This window comes from Aulonocara stuartgranti, assembly GCF_965226115.1.
Source record: "Aulonocara stuartgranti genome assembly, chromosome: 6".
In the NCBI taxonomy this organism is placed as follows: domain Eukaryota; kingdom Metazoa; phylum Chordata; class Actinopteri; order Cichliformes; family Cichlidae; genus Aulonocara; species Aulonocara stuartgranti.
The window spans coordinates 1,713,879-1,727,763 of record NC_138944.1 but is presented as its reverse complement, the minus strand read 5'-3'; the positions used below and the strand labels follow the sequence as shown (position 1 = coordinate 1,727,763).

The 13,885-nt window shown below is 45.1% G+C and overlaps 2 protein-coding genes across 3 annotated transcripts; both read left to right on the top strand.

The window, feature by feature from the left end:
* Window positions 1-317: 317 nt before the first annotated feature.
* LOC309708782 (NLR family CARD domain-containing protein 3-like) lies at window positions 318-5,178 on the top strand (the record flags this gene model as incomplete). Its single annotated transcript, XM_082537070.1, has 5 exons — window positions 318-1,284; window positions 3,132-3,305; window positions 3,889-3,938; window positions 4,008-4,058; window positions 5,072-5,178. The coding sequence occupies exons 1-5, from the start codon at window positions 320-322 to the stop codon at window positions 5,176-5,178; spliced, it is 1,347 nt and encodes a 448-aa protein (XP_082393196.1). The 5' UTR covers window positions 318-319.
* Window positions 5,179-9,496: 4,318 nt separating this feature from the next.
* On the top strand, window positions 9,497-13,885 carry LOC309707989 (uncharacterized protein). Of its 2 annotated transcripts, none has more exons than XM_082535663.1 (7): window positions 9,497-10,664; window positions 11,299-11,354; window positions 11,995-12,209; window positions 12,328-12,587; window positions 12,710-12,826; window positions 12,906-13,047; window positions 13,181-13,884. In XM_082535663.1, exons 2-7 carry the CDS (start codon window positions 11,323-11,325, stop codon window positions 13,498-13,500), a joined length of 1,086 nt encoding a protein of 361 aa, XP_082391789.1. In that variant the 5' UTR covers window positions 9,497-10,664; window positions 11,299-11,322; the 3' UTR covers window positions 13,501-13,884. The 2 variants fall into 2 exon arrangements, with proteins under 2 accessions (XP_082391789.1, XP_082391788.1); XM_082535662.1 differs by lacking the exon at window positions 9,497-10,664 and adding an exon at window positions 11,195-11,218 and having other exon boundaries at window positions 13,181-13,885.

Genomic DNA, 13,885 nt, shown 5'->3' with positions numbered 1-13,885 from the left:
TACACCTCATCCATGGATTAGCTGAGGCTGTCAGTTTGAGCTTAGTCTACTCCTCAGGCCGCTCTTTCTTTACCACAGCCTTCTGTAGTTCTAGTTCCCTTCATGCTACCTTCATCTTGACCTCTAGTTTCCTTCTCCATGGCCATTACTGCACATTGAGGCTCTGCGTCTTTTAGCCAAACATCCCAAGTTTGTACACACACACACACACACACACACACATATATATATATATATATATATATATATATATATATATATATATATATATATATATATATATATATATATATATATATATATATGAGGTCTTAGAGGAATGATCAGCTTCTATTTCATGGGCCATATCCCAGTGTTTTGCTGGATCATCGCTGAGGTGTTTAGGAAAGGATGGAGTGATGAGAGGAGCCGCGGCATCACAACGATGACAGAGCTGTACATTTATTACTTACTAATTCAAACACAAAGAACGAGACAGAAATATGCAGGGAAAAGCTCCAAGAAGAGGTCCAAACAGAAGAAGTCTCAAGCCCAGAACTCTGCCATGCTTTTAAACTTGTCCAAGTTGGCATTTGAACAGCTGCAGAAAGGAAACATCATATTCTATGAAGAGGACCTCACAGAAAGTGGCATCGATGTTGGTGAAGCATCAGTGTTTTGTGGATTTTGCTCAGAGATTCTTAAGGAAGAACGAGGCCTGTACAAGAAGATGTTCAGCTTTGTGCATTTAAGCTTTCAGGAGTTTCTTGCAGCTCTCTACATGCACCACTGCATCCTGACGGACAACTTCAGTACTTTGAAGTCTTTCCTGGGTGTCGACCCGACAGATCTGAGCTTTCTGGATTTGCAGAAAAAGGTTGTGGATAAAGCCTTGCAAAGTGAGAAAGGTCAGTTAGATCTGTTTCTGTGTTTCTTCCTTGGATTTTCTCTGGAGTCCAATCAAACAGTGCTGCAGGGTTTACTGCCACAGGTAAAGAGCAGCTCGGACACCACCGAAGAGATGAAGGGATACCTGAAGAATTTCCATGTCAAAGACATCCCACGAGAGAAGTACATGAACCTTTTCCTCTGCAAGTTTGAGCTGAAGGAAGAGAGATTTCAGGATGACATCAGAATGTATCTGGATTCAGGAGCGAGACTCTCGACCATCGACTGTGCAGTACTGTCGACCATGATGCAGATATCAGGGGAAGTGCTCGAGGAACTTGATCTGACAAAGTCTTATACACCATTTATTGGGACTGAGAAACTTGTCCAGCAAATGAAGAACTGCAAGAAGGCTGTGTAAGTAGTTCACATGATATTTAAAATAAAATATTCAATATGTTTAAACTGTCCTGAGTTCAGTTCCACCATCAGGGGTCTTTCTGTGTGGAGTTTGCATGTTCTCCGCGTGTTTGCGTGGGTTCTCTGTGGGTACCCCGGCTTCCTCCCACAGTCTGAAGACATGCAGTTAGTGGGACTAATGGGAAAAATCTAAATTGGTGTGAATGGTTGTCTGTCTCTGTGTGGTAGCCCTGTGGCAGACTGGCGACCTGTCCAGGGTCCACCCCGCCTCTTGCCCTAAGACAGCTGGGATTGGCTCCAGCGCCCAGCGCCCCTGGAAGAGAGACGATGGATGTTTGAATTTATTTCCATCAAACAGCCAAAACTAAGAGATCACATTAGCTTTGTGTCAAATGCAATCTTGCTGGTTTTGCAACAACTCTCTCTGACAAATTTCCAAACTTCCAGAAACACATTATTGCTCAGTGTTGCTTCTACTGTTTGGCTCAATGTTTTATTGACCAACAGCATCGCACAAGGATTAAATCTCACAGTTAATGTCGTGTGCAAAGATTTGAACCATCCAACTCGGTTTGATTTGTAGTCCATCAACAGTCAAGGACTGTGTCAAAAAAAAAAAAGGAAACAAAAACATCGGAAAAATTGTTTCAAATATTTGTGGAATTTTCAAGCAAACTTGTGACACCACAAAGAGTGAAACAGAAATGATGCTGATGGAAGCTCTGTTAGATTTAAAGTAGAAATACATCAGGTGTGATACACATAAAACCACATTGTAGTACTTTCTATGATTATCTGGGACTTTTATATTTATTTATTTGTTTGCAAATAAACCAGTAACTGTAGGTGAATAAGTATTTGTGCTTTTCTTCTGATTCTGCAGACTCATGAACGATCAGTTAAGCAAAGGCTGCTTCGACGTGCTCCTGTCTGTACTTCAGTCAGCGGACTCTTGTTTAACAGAGCTCAGCCTGGTGTATGTTTCTAACGTCAGTGATGGTTTTCCTTCTGATCTCTTTGCTGGACTGGAAGGTCCTGACTGTAAACTGGAGACACTGAGGTCAGTTTAAACTGTTTCTGCAGGTTAAAACTTCTTTAGTGAAATTCTTTCAAAATCTGAAATCTTTATGTAACTACAGTCATGTATCATACGAGGACTAAACTACGGTAAATGACCTCAGTACATCTAAACAGTCGTCTCTACATTATTTCTAACTGGTGTGTGTTTCGCACAGGTTATCTGGGTTCTCTCTAGACTGTAGCGACTGTCACAGACTGGTTTCTGTCCTTCGATCAGACCCGTCACCTCTGACGGCACTTCATTTGATCAACTGCTTATGCAGTTATTCAGAGGATTACAGTGGATATTGTACAAATGACGTGAAGACCACTGGAAACCGTGGAGATTTCAGTGATGAGTCACACCTGCTGACTGTGATTCCTTCTGCTTTGATTGGTCCAGTCTGTAAACTGGAGCGGTTCAGGTACCTGCAGTTAGTGCAAGGATCATCTTTCATTTTCTCTCTGCAGGTTATGATGTGCAGATGTTTTGCTTTGTTTGCAGCATGCCTGGTTGTTTCCTGAAAAATAACTGCTGGCAGGTGTTTGCCTCCGTTCTCAGCTCTAACTCCCAGCTGAGAGAGCTTGACCTCAGCCGCAACGACCTGAAGGATTTAGGTGTGCAGCTGCTGTCTGTTGGACTTGGGAGTTTAAACTGTAGCCTGGAAACACTGAGGTACTGATGGCAGCTCGAGCTCCATGGAGTCCAAATACTCTGCAACATGTGTGGTAACGGTGAAGAGTAGCAAAGCCTTTTGCTTTAGTAAGAGCCATTTTCTCTCCAGGCTGTCATGTTGTGGGATCACAGAGGAAGGTTGTGTCTCTCTGGCCTCAGCTCTGAAGTCCAACCCCTCCCACCTGAGAGAGCTGGACCTGAGCTACAACCATCCTGGTGTGTCAGGAGTGAAACTGCTGTTGGAGCGACTGGAAGACCCAGAATGTAGACTGGAAACGCTCAAGTCGGTACACTGTGTAGTATATACAGGTTAAATATAGCTCCCTAAACTACGTTTTTTCTAATATGTGGGTGGTTATCCAGAAAATGTTGCTGTATAACTAGAACTGCTTAACCAGCTGATTGCAGACCTTCATCGACTCTCTTGGTTGTGTTCAACAGTCTGTGGACTGATTTCTGTGTCAGGGACTCGAGACTAGTTTGACCCCAACATCCAAACCACATGGGGGTCCTCTTTGGTCCAGCAGCTTGTCTCAGTGCTTCTCTGATAAGTTCAAAGCTAAGGTGAACATGTTGAACAACAGTCCAGTGTGACCTGACTTCAGTCGCTGTTACCTCTGCAGCTATGAAGTTAAGTGACGTTACACTCAGTTAACCTGGGCTGTAGTAAGGAGCGAGGAGATTGTAGCAGGTCCTGGTGTCCCCGTCAGCAGACCAGGCTGAGATTTACTTTATGTGAAACATTTTAAAACATGTGATCATGTTCCAAAGATTTTCTGTTTACATTCACATCACACGTTCATGCTTTAAAGTTCACGTCTCTTTATTTGCTCCAAAGCTGAGACCTTTCTGCTCTTCTGCCTCAGTGTGGACCACAATGAAGAGCACTGGGTCGACCCACAGCTTCTGAACAAGTGTAAGTGTCACTGAGTTTCTCTGTAACATCGACTGAGCTGAAGCTTAACTCACTGAATCTCTTTCACAGATGCCTGTGGTCTCACATTCGACAGAAGCAGCTGTTTATTCACAGTGTTGTGTGAATAAACAGCTGCTTCTGTCTCAGTGCAACAAGAACGTGAGCTACACTCATGAACAGCAGTCGTATCCTGATCATCCAGAGAGATTTGACCAAACCAGTCAGGTGCTGTGTCGAGAGGCTCTGACTGGGCGCTGCTACTGGGAGGTGGACTGGGAAGTGTTTGTGAATATTGGTGTTGCATATAAGAGCCTGCCGAGGAAGGGACACAGAAATTGACTGTTGTAGAGACCCACCTTTTAGCACATCCCAGCACACCCACTCACTGCACCAGATGCACCTCGTTTAGTTCTCTCACCTTTGATTGGGTGTGGTGCTTGTCCTTGATTGCACTCACCTGTCACACATTATATGTCACACAGTATATAAGGACTGCATTCACTTTTGGCTCACTCTTTCTGCACTTCCACACGGGGCGGCAGCTGAGGTGAGGTTCTGTTTGGGTTTTTTATTTTATGTATTGTTTAAGGTACTGAGTAACTTAAATCTCTGTTTTCTTTCAGCATTGGCAGTCCATGTGTGTCTTTGTTTCCTTCCTTTTTTGCCTTATTTATTTGAGAATAAAAGGAGTACCCTGAAACTAATTCTGCATTAGATGGCTGCTTTTCTTATTCTAACCGGATGAGCCCATGACGCTGATTGCTTCAGCCCTGAACCTTCCTCCCTTCAGAACATGGTCCTCCGAGCCGGATAGGTATTAGCATCATGGATACACAGCAGCCATCTAGAAAATCCAGTCGTGATAGTAAACCTCCTGCCTACCTGCAACAGTATGAAGTTCAGTACCCTGGAGCTAGAAGAGCTACATGTGAGACAGAGAGCCAAACTGAATGTCAGCACAGTGATAAAGACACACATGGGCTGCAGGATCCTGTCGGAGAGTCAGAAAGACCACCAGAGACATCCCTTGTTCCTTTACCCACCACCCAAGATGAGGTCATGAGGGAACTCCTAACGACCATGAGGGAGATTAAGCAATTTATGATTCAATCATCTCCTTCCCATTCTTGTAGCTCCAGATCTTCCATTCGCACAGTCTCATCAGATGGAATCAAAGCTTCTGTATGCAGTTTACGAGCCAGTCCTCAAACACATCAACAACATGAGTAGCTCCCAGTGATTGATACAGTAACCTGTCAATCACCCTTCCAGCCCCCGCAGATTAGCCGTCAGTCTGGCTTAGTTACAGCTGCCAGCCCTCCTTTACCTAATTCAACAATACTAGATGCTGCTATCCCTTCAACTGGTTTGCCTAGACCAGTCCTTGCTACAGAAGATGAGACTCCCTTTGATTTCCTGGCCTTATCACGGCAGGATTCCGACCAGATCTCATGTGTTCAACCTGCTGTTCCTTTAGCTGAAGACCCTGTTCAACCTCTCATTCGCATATCTGACCACAAGCATTGCCCTCCTCTAGAGCAGCAACCAGCTACATCCAATACCTCATATGAACAGAAACCTTTGATATCTGGTACTGCTAGCTCGGGTCACTCCTCTAGCACGAGAACACATGTATATAAGCTTGAAGGTCCTTCATTTCCAGACCTTAGTAGAGAAGACGAAATGCAATACAGGATGTTACGGATGGCCCTTACAAACCTTCTTGATCCTCATGAGACAGAGCACTTCAAATATCATGTCCTTCTTGATCACCTCAAAGTAGACCAAGCTAAACGATTAGCTCTTGCCTTTTCCTACGCTCCTGACCCATACACTCAAGCCATCAAAGCCCTTGATGAGCGTTATGAGCAACCAAGACAGCTAGCATTGAAAGAGCTAAAGAATATACTGGAACTGCCTCCTATCAGAGCAGGTGATGGTCAGAGCCTTGATAATTTTGCTCTTCAAGTACAGGCTTTAGTTGGGTTGCTTAGCACTATGGGAGAACAAGGACGTGCAGAACTAGACTGTGGCTCCCATGTCGATCGCTTGTTAGTGAAGTTGCCTGCAGAGCATTTCAGTCGCTTCAAACGGCATGTTTACAGGGAACAGGGAGAAATGACGTATACCTTGCCTTTGTTCTCATCCTGGTTGCAAATGGAATGCAGGTGTCAACCAAAGAAGGCCAGTCCTGTTCCATCCTTCAACCAGACACGACCTGCCTGTAAGTACGCTTCTCCACTTACAACAATATTACATGAAGCAAATACATCTGATGATTCTGTACATGCAACACAGCCGATCATGACAACTAAGGCTACATGTGCATATTGCTGCTCACCAGAACATCACATTAGTAAGTGTCCTGGGTTTATTCAGAAGACAAAGGATGAGAAAACAAACTGGATAAAAGTAAACAAACGGTGTTGGCGTTGTGCTAGGAATCATCAGGCCGCAAAGTGTGACCTGAAGAAAGCATGTGCCACCTGTATGGGACTACATCTCCAGATCCTATGCGATGTAAATAAGAGATCTAAAACTGACACTCATCCTGTAGTGAGGACGCTATACTTTGATAGACCTAGTGATTGTCCTAGTGTCCTTTTAAAGGTCGTGAAAGTGCTCCTGCGAAATGGCAAAAGAACCCTTGAAACATATGCAGTACTTGACGATGGCTCCCAGCGTACCATTCTTCTGACATCAGCTGCACAGCATCTCAACCTAACTGGGGAAGCAGAGAGATTATCACTTAGAACGGTCCGTCAAGAAGTTGAAACTATTCATGGTTCTTCCGTAAGTTTCAAAATCTCACCCATCGCACACCCAGAGAAAACCTACACAATTACTAATGCCTTCACTGCAAATCACCTAGCACTTTCAGACCACACCTACCCTGTATCATCTCTCCAACGGAGATACAAGCATCTTCAAGGTATCCCATTACCCATTATTAATAAAGCAGCGCCACTCCTGCTCATAGGCTCAGATCATACTCACCTCATCACGCCTACTGCTCCATTGAGACAGGGACCATATGGGTCTCCTGCAGGAGTTAAAACCCAATTAGGATGGACACTTCAAGGCCCGATCACAGATTTTCATCCCCAGAGCAGTACAGAGCACGTGCAGTGTTTGTTCACATCTCTCAGTTCATCTGCAGATGTACTGCGTTATCATGTTGAGAAGCTATGGCAACTAGACACTTTACCTGAATACAGTGAGAAATCTGTGATCCGATCAAAGCAAGATCAACTGGCACTGGAACTCCTTGAACAGGCCACAAAAAGGGTTGAGATCAATGGTGTTAATCGCTACGCCACTCCTCTTCTTCGGATGGCAAACTTTCCTCCTTTGAATGTCCCTCCAAATGTAGTCATGTCTAGACTCCGCAACACTGAGGCTCGGTTAGCTAAAGATCCTGGCAAAGCCATGTCTTACAAGGATCAGATTTTGAAATTGGAGCAAGCAGGCTATATAGTCAAACTTAGCCCAGAGGAGATGCACAATAGCAAAGAAACCTGGTATATCCCTCATCATATGACAAGTCACAACAATAAAGATCGCATAGTCTTTGACTGCTCTTTCACATTTCAAGGTCAGTGTCTCAATAAGTACCTATTTCCAGGACCAATCCTAGGCCCAACACTTCTTGGTGTTTTGTTGCGTTTTAGGCAACATTCAGTAGCAATAAGTGGCGACATCAAAGGCATGTTTCACCAAGTCCGTCTTCTGCCTCCTGATAAACCACTCCTCCGATTCCTGTGGCGTGACATGAACAAAGCAGCTCCCCCTTCAGTGTATGAGTGGCAGGTACTCCCCTTTGGTACGACCTGCAGCCCTTGTTGTGCAATCTATGCACTGCAGAAACATGTGAAGGAATATCAATCTGACAAAGATGTGCAGTCTTCAGTAATGCAGTGTTTCTATGTTGATAACTGCTTGCAGAGTTTTCCATCAGCAGAGTTAGCTCGAACACTCCTAGACAAATTAAGAAACCATCTATCAGAAGGAGGCTTCGACCTTCGCCAGTGGGCCAGCAATAATCCTGTTGTGATTAGCCATCTACCATCTGAGGTAAGAACGGCAAGTAATGAACTTTGCCTGACTGAAGACAAGCCATCTGGCCCACATGAACGCACATTAGGATTATTGTGGAATTGTGAGACTGATTTGTTTGCCTATAAATACAGAACTCTAGCCTCACACCCCACCACAATGCGTCATATCTATGCAGTACTTGCTCGTCTGTATGACCCATTAGGCTACTTACTCCCATTCACAACACGCGCCAAAACCTTGGTGCAAGAGCTATGGAGAAAAGAGAGAGATTGGGACGACCCTTCCCTTCCACACGACCTCTTAGAGGCATGGAAGTCCTGGGAAGAAGAACTTTGTTATCTCCCACAAATTGCTATCCCACGTTGCTATACTTCTAAGGAAATGGATGTTTCTACCACAGTTCGAGACATTCATATCTTCTGTGATGCTTCGGAGCGAGCATATGGTGCTGTCGCATATTTGAGATCAGATGATCTTGAAGGTCACGTGGAACTGAGTTTCTTGTTAGCTCGCTCACGTGTTGCTCCTAAACGGCATTTAACAATACCCAGACTGGAGCTATGCGCAGCCCTACTAGGCGCACGCCTCTGTGAGCTCATACAAACAGAACTCACCTTACCAGTCAGGACTACCACCCTTTGGTCTGACTCGACAACTGTACTTCACTGGCTTCAGTCAGATTCCTGCCGTTTCAAGGTATTCGTAGGAGCCAGAGTCTCAGAAATTCAAAACCTCACAAACAGTCAAGACTGGAGATACATCAATTCAGCCACAAATCCTGCTGATGATGTTACGAGAGGTAAATCCCTGAAAGAGTTCCTTAGCTCAAACAGGTGGACCGAGGGTCCCTCGTTTCTGCATGAACCTCCGAATAACTGGCCCACAGTTACAGATCTCCATCCTGATGATGATCAGACTGAGTTAAAGAAATCCTACTTTTTTGGTATTGTCAGTATACCCTCCCATACATACACACCCAGCTTCAGAACGTATCAAGAGCTATTGGATTTCACGGCTCATTCACTCTCCAACCAAAAGGGTAACATTCCTTCTGCAGCTGATTATCAAACAGCAGAACAAGAAATCCTTCGTCAGGCACAACTGGACAGTTTCGGTGAAGACTTAGCCCGTTTACAGTCAGACAAACCCCTCTCATCTGACAGCCGTCTATTGTGTTTGTCACCAGTGTTGTGCAGGAATTCTGGACTTATCCATGTAGGAGGCCGACTACGGCAAAGCCAAGACTTGGAATTGAATGTCATTCACCCAATAGTACTTGATCCTGCTCATCCAGTGACCAAACTGATCATACAAAATTATGATGACAAACTGCATCATGCTGGTTCAGAAAGACTTTTTGCTGAACTACGTCGGAAATTCTGGATTCTCAGAGGAAGGGAAGCCGTACGCAGGCATCAGTATAGCTGTGTCGCATGTCAGAAATGGAGAGCACAGCCCGTCATTCCAAAAATGTCAGACTTGCCTGCTGCTCGTCTTAGGTTATTCAAACCACCTTTCTACTCCACAGGAATAGACTGCTTTGGACCATACAAGGTCAAGACAGGCCGCAGATCGGAGAAAAGGTGGGGAATAATATTCAAATGTCTCACCACTCGGTGTATACATCTTGACCTCCTAAACAGTATGGATACAGACTCCTTCCTCATGGCCCTCCAACGATTCATTTCTCGACGAGGAACACCCCTGGAAATTATATGTGATCAAGGAACTAACTTCAAAGGAGGAGATAAGGAACTACGGGCAGCTTTTAACAACCTTGCTCCGACTCTACAGCCGGTCCTGATGACTAAAAGAATCCATTTCAAATTCAATCCCCCGCATGCACCCCATTTCGGTGGAGCCTGGGAGAGGGAGATACGTTCTGTGAAGAATGCTCTGAAGAGAACCATTGGTGCACAGATGGTCACTGAAGAGGTCTTAAGAACAGTCCTAATTGAGATTGAAGGCATTCTTAACTCAAAACCCCTAGGCTATGTATCCTCAGACATTGCGGACATTGACCCCGTAACCCCAAACCTTCTCCTTATGGGCCGACATGATTCATCACTCCCCCTGGTATCCTATTCTGATTCTGACCTCCTAGGCCGACGACGATGGCGACATGCACAAATATTGGCAGATCACTTCTGGCGACACTTCATAAGAGACTATCTACCATCCCTCCAAAGAAGACCCAAATGGCAGAAGGAAAAACCAGATCTCACATTGAACTCTGTCGTCATGATTATGGATTCACACCTTCCACGAGCCCTTTGGCCTGTAGGAAGAGTGACGCGCTTGCTGAAAAGCCCAGATGACCACATCAGAACTGTGGAGGTCTTAGTACAGGATAAAACCTATATCCGCCCTGTCTCCTGTCTGATCCCCCTGCCCTCGCTTCCTGACGAAGACTGATCCTGATCATATCAACATATTTCTCACTAGAAATATGGGGGCGGCTGTTGTAGAGACCCACCTTTTAGCACATCCCAGCACACCCACTCACTGCACCAGATGCACCTCGTTTAGTTCTCTCACCTTTGATTGGGTGTGGTGCTTGTCCTTGATTGCACTCACCTGTCACACATTATATGTCACACAGTATATAAGGACTGCATTCACTTTTGGCTCACTCTTTCTGCACTTCCACACGGGGCGGCAGCTGAGGTGAGGTTCTGTTTGGGTTTTTTATTTTATGTATTGTTTAAGGTACTGAGTAACTTAAATCTCTGTTTTCTTTCAGCATTGGCAGTCCATGTGTGTCTTTGTTTCCTTCCTTTTTTGCCTTATTTATTTGAGAATAAAAGGAGTACCCTGAAACTAATTCTGCATTAGATGGCTGCTTTTCTTATTCTAACCGGATGAGCCCATGACGCTGATTGCTTCAGCCCTGAACCTTCCTCCCTTCAGAACATTGACTGTAGTGACAGAAGCTGGTGTTTCAGCATCACCTCGGTGAAGGGTTACTCCTTCCGACACAACCTTAAGGAAACCTTTATACGGGTCCCTCACGTTGACATCCAAGCCTTCCTGGTCACTCCAAAGAGACTGGGACTGTTTCTGGACTGGCCAGCCGGCACTCTGTCCTTCTACTTGGTGTCTGACGACACAAAAACTCTCATTCATACCTTCCACACCACGTTCAGCGAGCCTCTCTAGCCAGCATTCACAGTTCGTTTAGGATCCTCTTGACCCTGTGCAGGGTGGTGAAGATGGAAACTGTGTATTCTCGGTGCTCTCATGGTGTCACAAGTTTGTGTGACTGGAGAAAATATTTTACTTGCCTTCTCTGGATTTTTAGACTCGTTCAAGCTTCACACCTGAGATGAGCAAAGGAAGAACAGGCGTTTCATACAGGTACGACACGCAAGCCTCGATGTGCCCACTGTGAGATTATGTCCTCTGCAAACACACAGGTGCTCAGAGTGCTTTACATATGCAAAGAAGAATGTGGGGAAAATTAAAAATGCTTTTAACAAATGTTTGGTTGAGTCTGAATGTCAGATTGTGTCTGACAGTAGATGGTGGTCACCAATTGATGGAGTATTGGGAGCCAATTAATATACTGCTGTTTACAAGGTCGAATGTCAGTTTGAGTCTTTGTTTTATGTGTTATATTTTTGCAACTTCCCAACACACACATTTGTTAACTTTAACATGTCCTTGGTTGGTTATACCTTAACTGGTTAAAATACCAAAGTCATGGTCAATAGAGGCAGTGGCTGACCATCAACTCCTACACACGAGTAAGTAAAGTTTTAATTAAAAGAGACGGATGTGATCATCTAACTGTCATCTGATGGAAACGTTGAAGAAGGCCATAGATGCTTCTTCCTCTTTTAGGATTCTCTCACTAGTATAATAACATAAAGCCTTGGGTTTTACTTTACAGTATGAATTCTATTGTGATGACAGTCTTGCACCTTATAAATTAAATTAGACTGAATTTAACAGCTACATAAATGAGCTCCGTATTGAACCGTTCTGTGTCGTTCAGGTTCCTGTTTCCCGGTCCAGGGTTGTTCCAGTGTTCTTTGACTGGTCTGGTCTTTGATGTGACTCGTGAGAGTGAGGTCACCTACAAGACTCTGATCTGGGATCCTCTGGTCCTCCAACCAGCGCACAAAGTGGCCGGAGGCCCGCTGTTCGGCATCGAGTGTCCTCAGGACTCTATACGTCAGCTGCACCTCCCACACTGTGAGCCTGAGCCGGGTAAGGACGCCACTGAAACACCTGAAGGAGAATTAAACCTGCAGAAAATGCTCTGATTTGCTTTCCATGGAAAGTTTCTGGAGGCTGTTGCAGTGAACGAAGCTGTGTGTTTTCCCAGCACTGGTCTCTGACAGCATCTCTGTGGTCCACATCACGGATGATGGCATGAGCATCATACAGCCTCTGGAGATCACTGAGACTCACGTGGTCGTGGACGTCCCTCACCTCTCCGCCTTTGGCCTCGTCTGGGATCTCGTTGAGCGCTTTTTCAATTACATGACGAAACCCATTCGTGGCCAAGTCCTGCTCTTCCTGAGAAACAGGCCACGCCCCATCCTCAGTGTGATGTTGCTCCCAGGAAACGTCCCTCTGCACGACGTATGACTTTATCATGAAATCATTAAATGGCTTCTGCATGAATAAATCCTCTGATTGTATCTGTTTGCTTTGAAGCTCTGAAACTACTCATGCACTAAGAAAATGTTGTGATGTCTCTGAAGGTGAAAGTGCAGCACGCTGCTTCACAGTACATCGAAGCGCCGTCCTTCTGTTATTTCCACAAAGGTCAAAAGTACAGTCTGAGCAGCGCCCCGCACGACTTTAAAATACAGCCTGCAGTGAGTATCAGTCGCTGAGTGTCAGCAGACACTTTGTCCACAAAGCTGTTTTAAATTGTGCGTTTCCATTTCGCTTCAGCGTGCAGAGTTTTTTGAAAATTACGGACCAAATTACCACCCGACCTTTGAGATCATCCTGACAACGAACGCAGAGGAAGTGATGCTGATGGTGCAAGATCCCGAGGAGACACGAGTGTGGGAGCACGACCTTCATCTGCCCGGTGAGCCTTAACTCAGCACAAACTGAAACCTGACAGAGATCCAACCTGCTGTCCTGGTCCGATTCACTGATCTGATTAGTAGAAATGTTGCTCTGAAATGTGCTCACTGTGCTGCTGAACATATTTTTTTCAGCTTCATCCTCGGCTGACTCTCCAGGTGGAAGTCCGCTTCAGATGGGGAACAGCGCCTCAGCAGAGAAGCTGCGACTCGCTCGCACAAACTTCGTCGATAAAGTATCGGATCCGGTTCTGAACAAGCTGCTGGACGAGCTGCAGCACGTCACCGTGCTAACTGATGCTGAGGGCGAAGCGGCCAGAGCCAAACCGAGAGGCGAGAAAGCTCGAGACCTGATCGACATGGTGCGAAAGAAAGGAGCTGAAGCAAGTTCAAAAATGATCGCCGTCTTTTACGCCAACGATCCGTATCTGTGCAAAGAGCTCGGCTTACTGTGAAGCACAAATCTGTGATGATCACATGCACGTAGACATGAGGTTGGAGGCAAAAAAGATTTAGCTTCCATGTAAAAGTAGCTAAAAGTTTGTCTTCTCTGTTTCTAACACTTATTTTGGGGAGTTTGAGTCTTTATTGGACACGACGCTCGTCTTCAGCTCGCAGCATCAACACTGAGCATCATCACCTAACTGTGGCTGAGAAATAAAGTCAGCTGCTCACTGACGTCACCAAAGAACCGGCTCCGAGAACAGCACCGACTCCACATAAGGATAGAAACTGGCACTGATGCGGCTTCAGAGCATGGCCTGTGATCAAGTGTGCACTTTTTGCAATAAACTCGATTCCATCATGTTTTTACTTATTTAAATTTGTAATTATTTATAT

Coding starts and splice junctions, on each gene's coding strand:
- LOC309707989 (XM_082535662.1), top strand. Junction 11,355..11,994: donor AGAACAGGCGTTTCATACAG/GTACGACACGCA, acceptor TGTGTCGTTCAG/GTTCCTGTTTCCCGGTCCAG. Junction 12,588..12,709: donor GAAACGTCCCTCTGCACGAC/GTATGACTTTAT, acceptor ATGTCTCTGAAG/GTGAAAGTGCAGCACGCTGC.